The sequence below is a fragment of the Gossypium arboreum genome, chromosome 5 (genome assembly GCF_025698485.1).
Source record: "Gossypium arboreum isolate Shixiya-1 chromosome 5, ASM2569848v2, whole genome shotgun sequence".
Taxonomy (NCBI): Eukaryota; Viridiplantae; Streptophyta; class Magnoliopsida; order Malvales; family Malvaceae; genus Gossypium; species Gossypium arboreum.
Genome location: NC_069074.1, coordinates 7,685,254 through 7,700,843, shown reverse-complemented (window position 1 = coordinate 7,700,843; position 15,590 = coordinate 7,685,254). Strand labels below are relative to the sequence as shown.

Here is a 15,590-nt window from a genome sequence, read left to right as displayed (position 1 = left end):
AGGACCAAACTAGCTGAACTAGGTTAATGAGTTCATATAATAATCATCCATGCAACTATGTATAAAAGGCCAAGTACTAACACTTTCTTTCAATACAGGTTTTTAGCGGCGTTTGAATAGAAAATGTCACTAAAAATCGAACAAATTGAGTATTAGCAGCGTTTTTAAAAAAAGCGCCGCTAAAGATCGAGCATTAGCGGCGTTTTTAAGAAAGCGTCGCTAAAAGATTAGGACCGTTTATTTTGAGCTTTAGTGGCATTAGTGGCGCTTTGTGGAAAACGCCGCAATAGCTTGAGTTTTAGCGGTGCTTTTTTAAAAACGCCGCTATGGATCTAAACTATTTTAAGGTTAATGGATTATGGGTTTAAGGGTTGGGCTTTAAGGTTCATGGTTTATGTTTTATGTTTTATGTTTTAGGGTTTGGATACTATAGTTAAGGGTTTAGGATTTAGATTATTTAGTATTTTTAATTTATATATTAAATAATCTCTTATATAATTATAAAAGAGATAATATTAATTTTAATATTTTAAAATTATAACAAATTATTTATTGAAAAATAAATAAAAAAGTAATGATTGATATGGATAGGTACTTATCTATTATGTATAGGACCAAATTATAACAAATTAAATAAGGTCTTATTTTTATTTTGAATTTGATTTTATTTTGATCGTATCTAAAATCGACTTTATAAACAATATAAATTAACTACACCATTCACTAAGCTATGGGAAAGTTAATTTCATTTTAGTTACTTAATCATGAAAAGTTACACTTTGATAACTAAACTATTTAATTAGAAGTTTTCATTTAATTAAGTTACGAAGCTGTTAAAATCAATGTTATGGCTTTCTCTAGACCCTAACCCTTAACCCCTTAAATCAACAACCTTTTAACCCCCAGACCTTAAATCTCTAATCATAAACCCCTAAAACTATAAACAATGATCAATAACTCTTTAAACACCAGACCCTAAGTCTCAAATCATAAACCCTTAAAACTACAACCCCTAAAGCCAAACATTTAAACCTCAAGCCTTAAAACTAATCTCTAAACCCATAAATTATGGATCGTAAATCTCAAACCCTAAACTATAAATCATAAATCATAAACTCTTAAATTGTAAACCCTAAAATCTAAAAAATAAATTTCATATGGATATTAAGTATATATATATATGTTCATGGTCTAGGTTATAAGGTTCATGGTTTAGGATTTGGGGTTTAATTATTAGTGTTTACGGGTAAATATGGTGAACTACTTAACTTGTGTATATTGGATTTTTTAAAAAAAATATATCAAAATGGATTAAATCCCAAAAGCATACATAAACAATGGTTTAGTGTGCAATTGTATACATGCATGAACTTTAATTTGATCCAGTTATTGTAAATTATTAACACAATTATATTGCATACATAAATATTTATATTTATTCAATATAAAATATATTAATGTATTTATACTTAAAAGAATAATACTTGTATTGCTTTGTCATTTTGTATTTTTTAATTCATCGATTCCATTTTATATCTATTAAAGTTTCCTTTTGTATTTTATATGTTAATTTAAAATTATAAAATCTTCAAAAAATTAAAATTTAAAAATAAAAATAAAAACTTAAAAACTTAAAAACTTAATATTTAATATTTAATATTTTAATCCATATTTCAGTTAAAATTTTAATATTCAAAATTAAAAAAAAATTTAAAAATGATAAACTCAACACAAAAATTTTGAAAGAAAAAAAAAAGAAAAAAAAATGTTAAAAATTAAAAAAATTAAAATTGAATAATAGTGGCGGTTTTAGTAAAAACCCCGCAAAAAGTTGATGCGTTTTTGATGAAAACGTCGCAAAAGACCAATAATTTTTGAATACCCGCTTATTATTCCCTCTTCTTCTCATTTGTCCTTAATTGTTTTTCCTTTTACTCTGAAAATTTCCCCCCAAATTTCCCATTTCTCATTTTCCTTTTCACCTACAAGCAAACATTTCCCTAAATATTTTTTAAAATCAGCATTTTCTGGCCATCTTTATTTCACCTTCTTCTTTTTCTTTGCTTACTCACCACTCAGTTGTAGATGAGTCAAAAGTCTTGGTGCAAACTCGGTCTCGATCCTTTTTTTTTATTGGAGTTTTATCTATTGGGTTTCCTTACTTCTCTATTGTTTTAACGTTCTGCTTTTGGTTTTTTTGGGTTCTTTGTTTCGATTGAGTCAATTCGGTGTTTCGTTCTTTACCGACTGAGTGGACACTTTGCGAAGTTCACTGAGCCAACTCGCGAGTTGGGGGTGGGGAAGAAGAAGAACCGAATGGCGATGCCTTCAGTGGGGATAAATCGATCAACAGTATTCCAATAACCCCCACCATGTTTTCAATGCAAGCCGACAACAATCGTTGTGAGGCGGCCCTTGATTCCCTTCACAAAGATGATGTAGAGGTTCGTAGCAGTGGTGTTATTGGCATAGCTCACAGTGGCAACCCTAGTGACATCCTGAACTTGTCTTCAATGGATCCTCCACGTCCTTGGTTTGACATTTCCCCCTAATTTTAGCTTTATTATTACCTAGCATTAAGAAAAAAGAACTCAATAACAATAAAATATTATTTATTTCTATTTTTGCTTCTCCCATTTTATGTTTTAGTTAATTAGCACTCGAATGAAACCAAAGCCGAAACCGATGTTGTGTATGATGATATTTATGGCTTGAAATTGCTTTAAGTCCTCTGATTTCTGAAGAGAAAAAGAAAAAAAAGACTGAATTTGATGTAATAGGGATTTATGCTGCTGATGTGCATTTTCTGATGTTCTTGTATCATTTTTTCCCCTTTTTCTTATTTTTACCTTTTGGGGTTAGTTTTAGTTTTTACTACTCTATTGTTTTTTGTTGAATGAGATATGTAGAATATTAACCATTTGATTTGAGAGATGCCATTGTTAAAGCCCTGAGAATTGTACAAAAGGCAATAGGACTTTGTATTCATGTAGGGAAATACCATTTTTATTTACCCATTGTTAAATATTTGTCCATTGTTATCTTGGCTATCAAATTTCTCCAGTTCTTCAATTCAAATATTGTCAGCCTTGCTTATTGGCATCTTGTTCAATGTGTTTGATATTCTAGGTAGCATTTATGTGGTTGATAATCTTTTTCTCATGAATTTGCAGTAAGAAATTAGAGAACTTGTTTCTCAGTTTGGAGCTTGAAAGTATTAGTCAAGAAATTAACAACTCTTATTCCCAACTTCAAATTACTCGAGAGTAAAAAATCCCATTAAATAAATCTGTAGGAGAGTTATACTTTCATGATTAGGAATCATGAATAGGTAAAAGATGTTGTCTATATCATATGATGTTAGTTCTAAAAAAATCAAAAGTGCTGCTGAAGCTTAATCTTGTTTAAGTTATTAGCTGATTAAGGATCGTAATAGACCAGTTTATGGTGGAAAAAAAGTTTAGCAATTTATTACCAGTTTATGCTAGTTTTAGTGTAAAGCAATTTGATTTTAATTTGTTTCATTTCTTTTTTATGTGGTGTAGGGGGTATGTTGGAATTCACAGTTTGGGATTCAGAGACTTTCTGCTAAAACCGGAGCTGCTTCGATCTATTGTGGATTCTGGTTTTGAACATCCTTCCGAAGGCAAAGTTTTAAACTCATGCCTGATGTTAACATTCGTGAATTCCATGAATTAAAAAATTTTGTTTTTCTTGCTTTTAGTGACTTATAATGGTGGGCAGTATACAAGTTTGGTGCTTTATTATTTTGATTTACTGTTTTGGATGAAGCATTTGTTGTTACAGGATATGCTTTTTAGTAATCTTTGAAATACTTTGCCTTCAAATTATAAATTTTCAACTTAATTTATCTAGGCATGAAAGTCTTCAAAATTATCATAGCTTTTCTTTTCTGTTGATTCAAACTGTTCATTTAAACTCTTTTTTTTTATATATACTTTTTTAATAAAATTTTTAATAATTCATTCATTCTAAGTTAGTTGGACTTGCCTACAGCTGAACATATAGCTTATATATGAATATGCTTCATCTGCATTGCCTGATTCACTTGATCTGGTTTGGTTGTTCTTTGATTTTGACTTGTTCAAGCTTGTATTGTTCAGGTAATATCGATATCTATATTCATCATTACGACATGATAACTGGTTTGGTAATCTTTTCGTTAAAGGATCAAGAAGAACATTTATAATTTACTGAGTGTTGTTTAGGTTCGCAAACATAAATTCTCTTGCTATATAGGTCATGGTGGAAGTGATGGATTACATGGATATGTTCCTTCACTTGATGATGTGGTTGCGGATACTGTAAGTTCTCCTTGTCTTTTCTGTATCTAGGATGTGCCTTGAGATTGAACCATTCTGGTGTTCTTTTTTAAAATGTTTGATCGGGTTTTTACATGCTCTTGTAATAATTAAACATTTAAATCGTAAACAATTCCAAGGTTACTGATCATCATGACAACTGGTCGGTTATACACGACTAAAACTTTAACTTGGCAGTCTAATCTTTGTCTATTCTCTTTCTTAAGGAAGCTTTCTTGGAAAAAATAAAATCGGAAAACCCAGGTGTGCCTTTGTTCCTTTTTGGTCATTCTACTGGTGGTGCTGTGGTTTTAAAGGTATAACATCTACCAATTATTTGAAGTACCTGAAGTATTGGTTACTTTTAAATTAATAAGTTCCAAATTCGCAGGCAACTTCGTATCCTTATATTGAAGAAATGCTGAGGGAATTGTTATGACAGCTCCAGCTTTACATGTTAAGCCAGCACATCCCGTTATTGCGGTAACTTGCTCCTTGTTCTTGTTTCTTAGTTGTGCTAAATCATGATGTATTGATCTCTCAGAGGTTTATTTCTTGAAGAAAAAGATTAAAAAGTTAGAAGTTACTTAACAATAAGCAATCAATGGTTTATAAGAATCTTTAATGGCACTCTCCTTTATGCAAATGCCTGGCTCATCTTTATTAAAATACCAAAAGTCTACCAAAATATTCTTTAAAGCAAAAGATGTCTGCAAATAAATCCAGAGAGTTATTGCTGGGATTTGTTGTGGTTTAGGGTTTTCAATACTGATTGAAACAGGTATGATATATATCAAATCATTTTCCCCGTTCAAATTTTTTTACATGGTGTCTTTGTTCAGGTTCTTGCACCTCTTTTTTCTCTGGTTGTCCCCAAGTTCCAGTTTAAAGGTGCTAACAAGAGGGGCATCCCAGTTTCAAGGGACCCTGCCGCAATGTTGGCCAAGTACTCTGATCCAATAAGGGTCCGAACAGGGCATGAGATATTGTGCATTTCATCGTACTTAATGCGAAATTTCAAGTTCGTGACAGTCCCATTCTTTGTTCTACATGGAACTGCAGACAAAGTCACCGATCCTCTTACTTCCCAGGATTTGTACAACGAAGCAGCCTCCAAGGTCAAAGACATAAAGCATTACGAGGGCTTCTTGCACGACCTGCTCTTTGAACCAGAGCGTGAAGAGATAGGACAAGATATAATTAACTGGATGGAGACGAGATTAGATTCCATAGCTGAAAGAATACTGGTTCGAAAGCAATAGATGTTCTAGAAACATTGAAAAGCTATTCATCTCCAAAGGGTTCTGGTTTACAGTGAAATTTCTAACCATGTATAGGAATCATAACTAGTTTGTAGAAATATCTTCCATTTTACATGGTGATCTTGTTCATTTGATTCTTTCATTTTATATTTATATCATGGACATTATTCTTCTCAATATTTTGATAATGAATTTTAAAATTTTTTTATATTTTTCATGACTTTTATAATATTTTATTTTTTTTTAAATTTTATGACCTTTAGCGGCGTTTTTTCCGCTGTAAAATTTAGTGACGCCATCTATAGTGGCGTTTTTTGCGGCGCTTAAAAGCGGCGTTTTTTGCGACATTTAAAAGCACAGTCAAAGGCCTAAAAAAAACGCCGTTAATAGTCAATTTTGTTGTAGTGTTTACACAACACATGTCCAATATTCTTTTTAAATCAGATAATACTGGTTATATTTCACTCAAATCCATAGCCTTAGGCCTTCCCAAATGACACATGTCCAATGTTTCTTTTTTCTTTGATAAGATAATGGTTAAATTTCAATTTTAATCCTATAATTTTTTATGGTTAAATTTCAGTTTGATCCTTATATTTCACTCAAATTTCTTTTTTTTTTTACATAAAGAAGATAATAGCTAAATTTTAATTCTAATACCTCTAATTTTTTATGATTATATTTCAATTTTGATCCCTATATTTCACTGACGGCGACCTAATGTTTTCCTTTTCTTTTTTGACATGATAAGATAATAGCTAAATAAATAACTAACCTAAAGTAAAGCATCAACCATACTAATAACATATAAAAGGAAGGTTGACCTTCCTCATGCTGACACATGGAAGGCTTTATCATTTTTCTTTTTGCATTTTATAAGAAATGATAAAATTTTAATTTTAGTCCTTATGCTATACTTAAATTTTAATTTATATAATAATGATCAAATTTCTATTTTGATCCTTGTGTTAAATTCAAATTTAAGATTCAATACTTATACTTCAACTTTTTGATATAATTTGGTACCTCAATTTTATTACAATGTCATTGATTACTTCAAATACTTTAGTCCGAGTAAAATGCTTATCTAACTTTTAAGAGTTATTAATACTATTTAAATCATTTGTTAAATTCAAGTCTATTATAACGTAATTTTTTATTATATGACTATTAGCGAGTATTATTTTTTTAAATTTCAAAACATTACATTAACGAATTTAATAAAAAATTAATAGTGTTAATAATTAAATTTTAAAATTTAAATTTAAAAATAAAAAGACTAAATTTCTAAAAATATTAACACAAATACTAAATTTCAAAAATACATCAAAGACTTGAAATATATTTTAATATTTAAATATTTACTCTACAACTTAACGTAAAAATAATTAATAATTAACCTAATTGTACCCTATTCCTTATTGTGACACCTGTTGAGTCATTTGGTTTTTCTTTCATTGCCATTTCCAGTTTTTAATTTATATATTCATGGTTTATTTTCACTTGTGGGACTTATTTTAGGTTGGAATTTAAGATTTAATCTTTATATTTTAACTTTTACATAATTTGGGACTCAACTTTTATAACATCATTAATTGGTTTAAATATTTTATTTTGATTAAAATAATAATGTAATTTTAAGAAATTAAAATTATTTATTAAATTGAAGTTTATTGCAATGTCATTTTCATTACATGATTTTACATGATTGCAAAGCGACTTTTTTTAATTCAACATGTCGACTAGCCAGTTTAATTGAATAATTTTAATGGTATTAACAAATGGAATTGAATTTTAAAACTAAAAATTATAGGGATTAAATTCTAAATTTGATACCTCCTTGCTTGGATTATATAATAATGGTCAAATTTTAGTTTTGATTATTATATTATACCTAAAATTTAAAATTTAATCTCTGTGCTTCAATTTTTGACGTAATTTAGTGCATAATTTTTATATTGTCATTAATTATTCTAAACATTTTATTTTAATTAAAATATTAGCATATTTTTAAGAAATGTTAATACCATTAAAATTATCTATTAAATTTAAATAATTAAAATATTAATTTTTGTAATATCACTATTAAATGATATTTTTTTAATTTTAAAATATCATAAGAAGAATTTTTATACCAATGACTAAAATTAAAATTTAAATCAAATTGAAAATATGGAAACTTAATTTTAAATGTGCTTGAAGCTGAATGTTTTAACAATTTAATCCAAAAAAAAAAAGAAAAAATTACCCAACACGAAAAGTAGGTCCGAAACGATACTAAAATAATAATAAGAAAGCATCGAAATTCTGTTTGTCTAATTGATTAGTTAATGGATCTTATCGGCTTAGCATTCATCTTGGGCTTGGTTTTGCGCATGAAAAATAATAGATTAAAAGGCATCGCATATGGTTTACGTGTCGAAATACTAGTCCACAAGACTATTAGTTTTTTTATACAAGCGATGAAATAAAATGACACTGTTGATTAAAATATGTGTTAATTTGTTTGTAGTCCAATCATTTTATTCTCTTTACTATTATTTTATTTTAAGTTTGAGTACGAACAAAAACTAATGTTTCTTACTTTCTTCCATACAACTGTTTATTAATTTTAAAATTTATATAATATTCCTCTTCCTCCTAAAGTGGAGAGAATAATGGGCAAGTTTTTTTCTTTTCTATTTATTACTCCTTTTTAAGTTACAGTTTTGTTCACAATTATAATTACAATATAATCAACTACTAAAACCTTTGTATAATTCACATGTGGTCAAGTTTAAAATCTAATCTAATTCATAATGTTAAAAATTTCAAAATTTCGACTTTTTTAGTCAATATTAAAACTAAAGTTGTATTTATTTATTTATTTATTTTTTAGTACCACCAAAATCTTCTTTATGTATATTTTTGTTTTTAAATATGTCGGCTTTTTTTTTTCAGTAAACTTTTTTACTTAAAATATTAAAAGAAGTATTCTCTATTTAATAATTATACAAATGTGCTACTGTGGTATATTACATGAGATTAAATGCAAATTCCATACAACTGAACATTAAATAATATTTCATTCATATTTTATTTTTTAGGATAAATTTTAAAATCATATAAATTAATCAAATGTGAATACATAATCTTTAATTTTAAGCTTACATGTTTTTGAAAAATAGTTACACCTATCTAATATTAATATAAATTGATGTTTTATTTATTTTAATATATATAGATGAATCAAAATAAAAGTTTTATATATACATTTAAACCACAATTATGCAATTAAAGTTTTATGTCTATAATTAGACTAAACCAAACTTCATGTATCGATTTACACATTGAATCAAAATTTATATAGTTTTTGATTTATCCATGATATATTTGATAAATAATTTCAAAACTATTATCTATACTATTTTTAAGTGCTTAATTGAGTTAGTGTCACCTATTAATCGAGTTTCAACTTTGTATAAAGTAACAAATATTATTGTGATGATATTTTGTTTTGAAATTTTCATATAAAATCTAAAAATACATATATATGATAATATTTGAATTTAAAATACTATGATAGTCAATAACTTGATTTTATCATTTTAGTAAAAGCCTCATTTGTCTTTTTTTTTATCAATTTTATAACTATATTTGTTATATAAAATTTTCATTTCGTTGATATGCTGTAATAAGATATAAAATATTTTGTAATGCATTTGAAAAAGATATTATTATTTTTAAAGATCTTTATGAAAATTAATTAATATTAATTAATATTAGTTTTATAAATGTAATAAAATTTTCATGTACCAGAAATTTAATATAATATTAATTTTAATAAAATCTAAAAATAGTTATTAAATTCATAAAATATTATTACATAATAATTATAAAACGTATATTAAAACACTCATGAATGAATTTCCTATAATTGCTGAAAGAAACACGGTCAGCCAGCCTCTCAAATTATCTTAATTAATTAATTCACACGGAAATTTATTATTAAATTTAAGGGAAGAAAAAGGAAAAAAAAAACCGTCTATCCCAAGAATCAGATGGGATTAACCTGACCCGAACTTCATTTATTTCCCTCTCTTTTTTTTCCCTCTACTTTCCATTTTCCTTTACTATTTAATCCAAAGTCTCACTTCCCCATACCTTGGTTTTATTACACCCTTTTTTATTGAATTTTTTTTTGCTTTTACAAATCCCCAACAGTTCATCCCACTTTCTCTCTCTCTCTTTTCATCTATCTATGCTTTCACAATCACCTAACAGGGAGACAGGCAGCCACCCCCCCCAACTCTCGCCCTTCACTTCTTCCCCTCTCTTCAATAATTCTCTCTTTTGGGGTACTAAAAAGTTACATCTTGCAGAACTCCAAGGGATAAATATTCCTTTTCTTTCTTCCCCATTCTTCCCCTCTCTATCCATCCATTTCTTCTCTTCTTTTTTTTTTTTTTTCCTTAGTTTCAAAATTAACTTCTTTGAGCTTTGGGGAATAAGCCAAAATCTGGGTGTGTGTTTTTTTTTCCTTCCTGGTAAGTCTATTTGGACTTGGTTTTGAGTGGGTCTCTATTTGTCTTACTTGATCTTAGTACCTTCTATGAAGTTTTCTACTACTTTTCTGATACGGGCTTTTCTTTATTGTTGATTTTTAAACTTGAAGTCTTGATTTCTATTTTGGGCTCATTATTGATTCATAGAGTTGTTTGATTTTTTTGGTTGTGTTTTTTTCCCTGATTGGGGTTTTCATTGTTTGTCGGTAAAGTTGAGCTTTAATTTTTAAACCAAAGGTTTTGATTGTCTGGTTTTTCGGGTTCTGCCACTTTTTTAAATTATGTTCTTATTGATTGAACAAATTGAAGTTCTGCATGTCTCTTTGGGATTTTCTGCTTTCTATGACAGTGTTTGTTATTATTATTGATTAATAAAATTGAGGAACTGGTTGTATCAGATCCAATGAATTTGAGTTGGGTTCTATATTTTCAGTTACTTCTTCATTTTAAGATGTTTTCTTCCTTCTTATTGGAGATCTGATTTTTATCTGATTGTCCCTTAATTTAAGATTTATGAATCAGATTTTGTATTTTTGTCTCTTCTATGTCATGATAACCGCAAAGGATGCACCTGACCAGCTGATATTATTTGTAGGCTAGTTTGTTCTGTTTAATTTTCTTATTTTCTACAGAAATTTAGGTTGTGGACTACTAAAAATAATCTATGTATTACATAGGTTTTAGGAACTGAGCATCTTTGTTTATGCTTTTGTGGTTTTGGCTGATCTGAATTGTCAGCCATTTTCGTCAGTGAATTTATGTTTAGACTGTCTGTGTCAGTTCAGCTTTTAAATGCTGCTTTTTTGTCCGGGAAAATTTACAGTCCTAGCATGGTTTTTGTTAACCAATTTGTTTTTATATGCAGGTTAACTTAAGCCTTAGTTATTGGGTTATTTCTAGAAGGAAAGGTGGTGTTGCTGATACTGAGATTCCCTCAAGTTTTAGACTTATCTTGGAATCCGATCAGATCTTGGAATAATGATGATGTTCGATGAGATGACTATGTGTGGGGATATGGATTTCTTCAGTGCTCCGCTTGGGGAAAAAGATGTTGCAGTCTCACAGATTGAAGCAGAGGCCACTGTCGAGGATGATTATACTGATGAAGAGGTTGATGTTGATGAACTTGAGAGGAGGTTGTGGAGGGACAAAATGCGTCTCAAACGGCTTAAAGAGCAGCATAAGGGCAAGGAGGGGATTGATATCGCAAAACAGCGTCAGTCCCAAGAGCAGGCGAGGAGAAAGAAGATGTCGAGGGCACAGGATGGAATATTGAAGTACATGTTGAAGATGATGGAAGTTTGCAAGGCTCAAGGTTTTGTTTACGGGATTATTCCGGAAAAGGGAAAGCCGGTAACTGGAGCATCTGACAATCTCCGAGAATGGTGGAAGGATAAAGTCCGGTTTGATCGTAATGGTCCTGCTGCTATTGCAAAGTACCAGGTTGATAATTCGATTCCTGGCAAGAATGATGGCTGTAACAACATCGGGCCAACGCCACACACCTTACAAGAACTCCAAGATACAACTCTTGGTTCTCTTTTGTCTGCACTGATGCAACATTGTGATCCCCCTCAGAGGCGGTTTCCTTTGGAGAAAGGTGTTCCCCCACCATGGTGGCCTACTGGCAACGAGGAATGGTGGCCACAACTGGGATTGCCCAAAGATCAAGGTCCTCCTCCTTATAAGAAACCTCATGACTTGAAGAAGGCTTGGAAAGTGGGTGTTCTCACGGCAGTAATCAAGCATATGTCTCCTGATATTGCCAAGATTCGCAAGCTTGTAAGGCAGTCTAAGTGCTTGCAGGACAAGATGACAGCAAAGGAGAGTGCAACTTGGCTCGCTATCATTAACCAGGAGGAGGCCTTAGCACGAGAGCTTTACCCTGATTCCTGCCCACCTTTGTCCTCAGGTGGAGGAAGTGGGTCTTTTGTTATAAATGACTGCAATGAGTATGATGTTGAAGGGGCTGAAGATGAGCCAAACTTTGATGTACAAGAGCTCAAACCCGGGCATCTCAATACATCTAATTTCAGCATGGATACAATGAGGGCTGTCCAACAACAATCGTATCCTATTAAGGGAGTTGTCAATAATTTGGATTTCATGCGAAAGAGGAAGCCATCCGATGATTTAAACATGATGGAACACAAGATCTACACTTGTGAGTTCCTCCAGTGCCCTTATAGTGAACTTCGCCTGGGTTTTCATGACAGGACTGCCAGGGACAATCATCAATTAACTTGTCCTTTCAGAAACTCTTCTGCGCAGTTTGGCGGTTCAAATTTTAACGTGAATGAAGTGAAACCAGTCATTTTCCCTCAACCTTTTGCACCATCCAAGCGAGCTGCACCATCTATTACATCTGCTCCAACACCCTATGAACTATCAGGACTCGGAGTTCCAGAAGATGGACAGAAAATGATCAGTGAGCTCATGTCAATATATGATAACAACATTCAAGGCAACAAAAACATGAATCCCGGTAACAATCCAGGTACTGAAGGTCAAAATCTCCTCCAGTCGAAAAGCCAACCTCAACAAGATGAATTCTTCAATGGTCATCAAGGAGTCACGATGGAGGGGAATTTCTTCGAGGAGTCCAGCATGCCTCGTAATCATCAGATGTTTATGCAAGGGGAAGGTCAATTTGACCGTTTTAAGGGTTTGAATTCTCCGTTCGAGGCCAACCACAATAACAACAGCTTCCAGTTGATGTTTGGTTCTCCATTCGATCTGGCTTCTTTTGATTACAAGGAAGATCTACAAGCTGTTGGGGTAGATACCATGCCAAAGCAGGATGTTTCAATCTGGTTTTGAGTGACAAAGGTCAGGTCACAAGTAGTAAACCCCACTAAGGCCTGCCGACACATGCATTAGCTAAAAACCTTGTGTTTTTTTTTTTTTACTTGGTGGTTGTATTTTTCTTCATGCTTGTAGTTGTTAGAAGTTGGCAAGTTTTATCAGGTCTTCATATGGGCTTTCAATAAAAACAAAAAGTCCCATAATCTTGCAACTGATTTACATAGAATATTACTGTCTCATAAATAAGTTTATATGTATTATCTCTGGGTTTTTTTTCCTCTTCATTCCTCCCCTTCCATTTTCACTCTTTCTTTGAACTTTTTATCAGTTTCAACCATTGTCATGTTTTGTACGAATCTGAGTGTTTTTTGTCCTGTAATGGGTACATAGTTGACAGATTAGTGTTGAATGGTAACTGGTTGTCTTTTTATGCAATCCAGTCCTCCTTGTTCATCTTATGTGAGCTTTAGACCCACAGCAGTTAATGCAAAGAACATGGTTAAGTTGAATAGGATCTTCTCGTACATGGAAGATGGAAATGGAACTGTTGTGGTTGTGTGCCACGTGTGTGGGTTTGGTGGTAGGGTCAGCTGTTTTCTTGGCTTCGTTCAAAAGTTTGGAACTTATCATTTCGATGGCCCCCATTTCAGGAAAAACAAAAACCACACAATAAAAAGAGTTCATTTTACCCAAATGGAAAAGAGAAAAGATTTCAAGCAAAAGGATAATGATTCAAACCTTGATGGCACTTTGGTGTGGTGTTGCTTTCATTGTTGGGTTTTATTTTTTATTTTTATAAATGTTGCAGTTGAGCTTTTATCTGCAAAATTCATCTCCCCTTTGATATTTTGGATTTTAGTCCTTTCCTTGCATACAAGGGAAATACATGACCAGGTCACATGGGGGGGGGGGGTTATTTGACTTAATAATTATTATAATTTATTTATATTCTTCTCAATCTATTTTGCTTGAAATGGAACTGAAGCAACCCAGCAGGCAGCTCCATTTCAATATAACTTAGAGATAAACATATATGTACGTATAAAGACTTAATTTTTAATCTAAGGTATACACTTATAGACTTCTCTTTCAAAAATATTTCTTTCAGTTTGAGATATATGGCGGCTTTGATATGATAAAAAGATAAATTGCAGGAAATAATGGATCATACAATACAATTCAAACCAGCTTTATAAATGATTCAAGGAAAAAAGTAACGAATTTTATTTTAGTATTGAGTTATTGTACTTTATTCTTAAATTAGAATGGAAGTTAATGAAAATGGAAATGCCATTTTCTGGTGCATTGATGATAAGATTTAAAAGTTTCTGAAATTATTCAGACAATTTATCTGTAACAGATTGATTCTTTTGTCATGGTGTCGCGGCCATTTGCCAAATGTAATAATTGTAAAAGACAAGAGACAGGATAAAAAGCATAACAACAAGAGAAATATGTGCTTTTCCTTCGAAAGAAAATGCCAGCAGTTTATTTGTAAATTTATTATGGGTAAAACTATTAAAATAGATGTTTTTATTTGTTTTAATTTACATTTTAATTATTTAAGTTATCGGTTTATTTCGAAATACTCACTCTATTGTTAAGATATGTTACCTCCTTATCCCCCTCCATTCTTGGTTTTCCTGTAGCAGGATTCTTCGAAACTACAAGAATCCTTTAGTTAGAATGGGATTCTAATTCAGCACCTTTTGAGATTTTGAGAAAAATTGCTCTTTGGAAAGCACAGTACGATGAAAGTTGTAAGCTGTGTTCGAGGGGAGTTATTATCTATCGTTGGCCTCTATGGTAGAATCTGTCACGGGCCTGACAATTCAACATGACATTTAAAATGGATTTTAAATGCCAATGTAGATATCTGGCTAGATAAATTAATTAAAATTTTTAATTAAATAAATTTAATTAATAGAAATTTCTAAATTAATTAAAGGAAAAATGTTAATTTAGCTTTTTGAAATAATCAAAACTAGTGTATCAATTTAATCCTTGAATTGAAAAAAAAAAATCTTGGTCTCTTTTTTTTTTTTTTAAGTTTTCGTTTTCATTTTGATTGAAAAAATCATCAATTTTCATAGTCATATTTGTTGAATCAAAACAGTAGAAATGAAAGTGAGTGCTCTATCAATCGATTGGATTTTTTATTTAAAATGAAAGAACAAAGCATCGATTCAATGGATGGTCCAAGCATGAATTACAATAAGTAATGAGTTTTTTGTTCTTTACCTGAATTTTGGGTTCAGATATATTTTTTTTTATTTTACAAAAAGGTAATTCATCTTTTCATGTTTTGCTATATGTGTAACAGACAAAAAAGACATGCTCAAACCGATAATGTAAGTGACTAAAACAATAACATTTTAACAGTAGATATTATGGTTTAACTATCACGTCGGATTGTCATTTGGGGGTAACAGATCTTAACAGTAAAGTAACCATTTCGTAATAAAATAATATCATAAGTGACTAAAATATAACATTTTAAACATAAGTAAGTAAAATGTAACATGATACAAAAAGTAGAAAAAAGAAAGATTATTTTAATAATTTACTCATTTATTATTAATTTATTAGCGAAGTTCGGAGTCTGCAAAGTGCCAAATTCCATTCGAAGAGAAAACAAACATGGAAACAAATAAGCA

General features: G+C 30.7%; 1 protein-coding gene and 1 pseudogene across 4 annotated transcripts; both read left to right on the top strand.

Annotated features, from left to right (window-relative positions):
- The first annotated feature begins 1,868 nt into the window (after window positions 1-1,868).
- LOC108450699 (uncharacterized) lies at window positions 1,869-5,794 on the top strand (annotated as a pseudogene).
- Window positions 5,795-9,591: 3,797 nt separating this feature from the next.
- On the top strand, window positions 9,592-13,368 carry LOC108453110 (protein ETHYLENE INSENSITIVE 3). 4 transcript variants are annotated; one of them, XM_017751038.2, is made up of 2 exons: window positions 9,592-10,110; window positions 10,994-13,368. In XM_017751038.2, exon 2 carries the CDS (start codon window positions 11,107-11,109, stop codon window positions 12,946-12,948), a length of 1,842 nt encoding a protein of 613 aa, XP_017606527.1. In that variant the 5' UTR covers window positions 9,592-10,110; window positions 10,994-11,106; the 3' UTR covers window positions 12,949-13,368. The 4 variants fall into 4 exon arrangements, with proteins under 4 accessions (XP_017606527.1, XP_052883858.1, XP_052883859.1 ...); XM_053027898.1 differs by lacking the exon at window positions 9,592-10,110 and adding an exon at window positions 10,157-10,334; XM_053027899.1 differs by lacking the exon at window positions 9,592-10,110 and adding an exon at window positions 10,157-10,365.
- The last annotated feature ends 2,222 nt before the right edge of the window (window positions 13,369-15,590 follow it).

What these genes read in the sequence shown, in the direction of transcription:
- LOC108453110 (XM_017751038.2), top strand. Translation starts at nt 11,107, where the DNA reads ATGATGATGTTCGATGAGATGACTATGTGTGGGGATATGGATTTCTTC.